Genomic DNA, 5151 nt, shown 5'->3' on the forward strand with positions numbered 1-5151 from the left:
GTGGTATGTGTACACGGACCTGCTTGGTTGGGAGTTGCTTCTTGGCCTCCTGCTGGCCCAGATCACAGCAGGACCATTCCAGACTCAGAGCTAAAGGGCCGGGGGTGCCCCGTGAGGCTCCCGGCCCACGCACCTTGCAGCCGCCGGCTCAGCTCCTTGGTGAAGAGGACGACAGCCAGCTTGCTCTGGCAGTAGGCTGCTTTGGTGTCATACTTCTTCTTCTCCCAGTTCAAGTCGTCAAAGTCGATGTGCCCAGCAACGTGGGCCAAGGAAGAGACGTTGATGATCCGCGAAGGGGCCGAGGCCTTCAGTTTGTCCAGCAGCAAGTTGGTCAGAAGAAAGTGACCTGGATGAAGAAAAGCAGTTTGGGAAGGGTTCTGGGTCACCTCCCCCGTGCCAGGGCAGTGCTGAGACGACCACCCGTGATGGACTGAACTGTGGTCCCCAAAAGCATGTGCTATAAGTCCTGACCTCTATACCTCCACGACACTCACCAGTGTTTACCCAAATAACGCGCGCGTTATACGGCGTTATACCTACCCTCTTTTTCTGGCAACTGTACACCCCCTTGCATGTTAGTTCCTGTATTACATGCATGTGTGTTATTTCACTGGCACGTTATGCGCTAAAAAGAGGATGCTCGTGATGGTGACGATCAAAGACGTCAGCCGTCAGCACAGCTTACACTTCAACAGAAAGAAAACACAAATGCTCACAACGGGACCAGTAGAAACATCATGATAACAGAGAAAAGACAGAGGTTGTTGGGGATTACATTTTCCTTAGATCCACAATCAACACCCATGGAAGCAGCAGTCAAGACATCAGACAGCATATTGCATTGGGCAAATCTGCAGCAAAAGACCTCTTTCAAGTGCTGAAGAGCAAAGATGTCTCTTTGAAGGCTAAGGTGCAGCTAACCCAAGCCATGGTATTTTCAATTGCCTCATATGCATGTGAGAGCCGGACAATGAATAAGGAAGACCAAAGAAGAGTTGATGCCTTTGAATCACGGTGCGGCAAAGATACTGAAAGTACCATGGACTGCCAGAAGAACGAACAAATCGGTCCTGGAAGAAAGAAGTGCAGCCAGAGTGCTCCTTGGAAGTGAGAACGGCCAGACTTCGTCTCACCTACTTTGGTCATGTGATCAGAAGGGACCAGTCCCTGGAGGATGTCATGCTGGGTAAGGTGGGGGCTCAGCGAAGAAGAGGAAGGGTCTCAGTGAGACGGATGGACACAGGGCTGCCGCAACGGGCTCAGGCACCAATGACTGTGAGGACGGTGCGGGACCAGCAGTGTACACGGGGCCGTCAGGGTCGGAACTGACTCAGTGTCACCTGACCACAAACACCTCTGGTGATGCTCTCCCATTTGGGACCGGATTTTCTTTGCCATGGTAACAACACAGTATCAGTATAGGGCGTGTCTGAAATCAGTCAAGGAAGAAGACAAGTGGAGACAGAAGACAGACGCCAACCGACATGAAGCTCATGGAGACAAGGACCTCTCCCCTCAGACAGAGAGAGCCAGTGCCCTGAATTCAGAGTTCTAGCCTCCTAAACGGTGAGAAAATACATTTCTGTCCATGGAAGCCACCCCCTTTTGGTATTTCTCTTACAGCAGCACAGGGAAACAAAGCCAGCCCTCCCTGTAACAGGTTCTCAGCCAGGGACGATTCGGCCACATCCGCAGACTGTGGACTCTCACCACTGGGGGGTGCTACGGGCTCCGGCTGTTGTTAGCTGTGGCCGAGGTGGGCCTCGTGGACAGAAACTAAGGATGCTGGTCAACGTCTCACAGAGCACAGGACAGCGCCACCACCACGGCGAGCCAGCCTCTGCCCTAGGAATCGAGCCCCGTGCTACAGCTCCCCCCCAGGGTGAGTCTATAGAGGCTTATGAGTGAACACTGTGAAACCTTTCCAGCAGTCTGACAGGGTGTGCTCCTTAAAGAGTCCTGGTGGCACAATGGTGGGTTAATGGCTCGGTGCTAACCACAAGGTTAGTGGTTCTAATCCACCCAACGACCCCACGAGAGAAGGACCTGGTGATGTGTTCCCATAAAGATTAAACCAAAAACCAAACCCACTGCCCTGGAGTCCATTCCGACCCACAGCGCCCCTAGAGGACAGAGTGGAACTGCCCACAGGGTCTCCCAGGCTGTCAGTCTTCACAGAAGCAAAGCCCAAACCACACCCACTGCCTGGAGTCCATTCTGACCCACAGCGCCCCTAGAGGACAGAGTGGAACTGCCCACAGGGTCTCCAAGGCTGTCACCTTTATGGAAGCACACTGCCACACCTTTCTCCTACAGAGCAGCTGATGGATTTGAACCACCAACTTTTTGGTTAGCAGCTGAGTGCTGAACCACTGCACCACCAGGTCTCCTCCCCCCATGATGATGACAGCCTAGGAAACCCCGTGGGGCAGTTCCACTGTCACATGGGGCCACTGTGACTTGGAATTGACACTATAGCACCCGACCACAGTATGCTCGGTAGAGCTGACCACCCGAAGTGTTTCATTTATCTTTGGCTTTCATATCCGTTTTCTAATAATTTCCATTATGTCTGACAAACATGCGGCCATGTCTGTTTGGAATTGTCTTAAAGAAAGACAAACACTAGTACTTCTCCCACAGAGCCTGAGGAGCCTTAACCTCTCTCCTGCATGACCACTGCGGCTTCTCAGTCACCTATGTGTGACTTCACTGACGGCCTCTTTTTCCAGAGTTTTCCATGCTTATACATCAGGCTTTCCCGGCCCTGGCATAGTGACATTCGGGGCTGGGTGCCGGCTGTCCCGTGCTTGGAAGGACACTGAGCATTCCCGGCCTCCACCACCAGGTGGCAGTAGCCCCCCGCACGCCCAGGTTGTCCCACCGAGCGGACTGTGACTGGCTGAGGGGGCAGACGGGCCGCGCTGGGTGTTACAGGCTGTCGGACGGAAGCACCGCAGTGAGCGAGGATGGGGCGGGGCCAGCGCCGTCCCGTTCTGTGGCACGCGGGGTCGCCGTCCGTCGGAACCGAGTCGGCGCCACCTCAAAACAACCTCAATGGGAGCAGATCACCAGGTCCCTCTCCCGTGGAGCGGCTCAGTGCGTGTGCACTGCGCCCCCGTCGGTCGGCGGCAGAACCTGTGAGACGACTACGCGTCCCCAGACACTACCCAACGTCCCCAAGTGAAGAACCACCGTCATTTCATGCGACACGTACCTTCGGGGTAATGTGTGTTGAACGATGAGCGGGAGCGAGGCGGGGCGGATGCCAAGGCCAGACGGGCCCTCAGTCCGCGCCCCCCACCGCCTTCCTGGGGGAAGGGCACCGTCCGGCCCAGGCCCTGCGCCCCCCGCCCAGCGCCCAGCTCCCAGCCGGCATCGGCCGGTTCCCCGCGGCTTCCCCCCCGGAGCCACAGCACACTGCCCTCCACTCCCCGCAGTGAACGGGGCAGGGCTGGAGGACGCCCCGTCGGCCATGTGCCCACAACGGCCTGGCACACGCACGGGGCAGCAACCGGCGGGCGTGGAGGGTAACGGGGTGTGCGCCCCCACACTGAAGGCCCCGCAGCAACCTCCTTCCTGTGTCACCTCTGCACCCGCACCCCGTGCTGCTCAGTGCGTCCACTGCAGCCCACGACGCAAGGCCACTGTCACACACGCTCACGCACGCCTTGTCACGCGTGTGGTGAACACACACGTGACAAACATTCTGCCGTTTCAACAGCCCTCACACACAGTTCAGCGACAGGAACTGTTCTCATCTGTCGTCCAGCAGCCCCCTTCCTGGCCGTGAAGACAAAGGCCGAGCTCCCGGCATGGCCACCAAGGGCCTGGGTGGGCAGGTTCCACTGGCCCCGCCGGCCTCTTCTCCCTGCCTGCGGTCACTGCTCTCAGCTCTGGTCACAGTGGCCTCCTCACTGCTCCCAAGGACACTGAGCCAGGCCTCGGGAGAGCGAGGAGGCCGCGCCAGGGGGACGCTGTGTCTTCCCGCCTCTGTCAGCAGCCACCTCCTCAGGGAGGCCCTCCCAGAGCTCGCAGCCCAGGCCAGGGACTGACGACGGGGGACTGCCCCAGAGACAGAGAGGCTGGAGGACTCCCTGAGAGAAGGGCAGACAGACAGACAGAGACTGAAGGACTTACTAAGGGACTGAGGACAGATGGACAGAGTGAAGGACAGCCAGAGACACTGAAACAGCGGTTGACAGAATGAAGGCCTGACGAATGGAGACATCAGAGGATATCCCGAGGGTTTGAAGGACTGACAGACTGGGACTGAAGGACGGCCAGAGAAGGCCAACAGTTACTGAGGGGACAACCAAAGGGCTGAGTGAGTGTCCCGCTGACGACCGGTCAGCAAACAAGCGAACCCTGACATCTGGCCGAGGGACTCACCGAGGGGCAGACCCGGCGGCCTTGGCGAGTGGCCAAGGATGCATCCTAGGGCCTGGACCACCCACGAGGGGCCCCTCAGACCCCAGGCTGAGACCACCCACAGCGCGGCCCCGCCATGCGCACCCAGGTGATTCACGCCTAACTGCATCTCGAAGCCGTCCTCAGTGGTCCAGTGTGGGCACCGCATCACGGCCGCGTTGTTGATCAGAACGTTCACATGCTGTTCCTCTGCAAGACAGGGCCGAGGGGACACGCCTGAGTCCCACCCCGGTGGGAGGCACGGCCCGTGGACCAAGGGTCCCACCTCAGTTCCCTGCTGCTGCTGTCAGAGAACCACCACCAGGGGGCGGCCTGACAGAAATTGATCGGCTCAGTTGAGGAGGCTGGAGGTCTGAATTCAGGGCGCTGGCTCTCGGGACAGGCTGTGCCCTGTGGCCCTCGGGGTAGGTCCTTGGCTCTTTTCGGCTTCTGTTCCCCCGTGTGGCACCTACCTTTCCTGTTCAGCTTCCTTCTCTGTCCTTTTCCGTCTCAGGAGCTAGATTTAAGACACGTCCTACACCAATCCCACCCCGTTAACATGCAGAGAAAACCCACTCCAGATGGGATTATAACCACAGGCATCAGCCAAAAGACCACACCCACAGCCCTCCAACCACAGCGCCCCTAGAGGACAGAGTGGAACTGCCCACAGGGTCTCCAAGGCTGTCAATCTTCACAGAAGCAAAGCCCAAACCACACCCACCGCCATGGAGTCCATTC

At 57.9% G+C, this 5151-nt stretch overlaps 1 protein-coding gene across 1 annotated transcript in view; it reads right to left on the reverse strand.

Moving 5' to 3' along the window:
* The window catches only part of RDH13 (retinol dehydrogenase 13), a 9169-nt gene extending 4029 nt beyond the window's left edge, over positions 1–5140 (reverse strand). The window contains exons 1-3 of the mRNA XM_007957263.2: positions 5135–5140; positions 4516–4714; positions 134–346 (exon numbers count right to left, since the gene is read on the reverse strand). Of these exons, the coding sequence (XP_007955454.2) occupies positions 134–346; positions 4516–4714; positions 5135–5140 (418 nt within the window). The remainder of the gene's footprint in view (positions 1–133; positions 347–4515; positions 4715–5134) is intronic.
* Positions 5141–5151: the final 11 nt, after the last annotated feature.

This window comes from Orycteropus afer, unplaced genomic scaffold (assembly GCF_000298275.1).
Source record: "Orycteropus afer afer isolate SDZICR_OR568_19922 unplaced genomic scaffold, OryAfe1.0 scaffold00726, whole genome shotgun sequence".
In the NCBI taxonomy this organism is placed as follows: Eukaryota; Metazoa; Chordata; class Mammalia; order Tubulidentata; family Orycteropodidae; genus Orycteropus; species Orycteropus afer.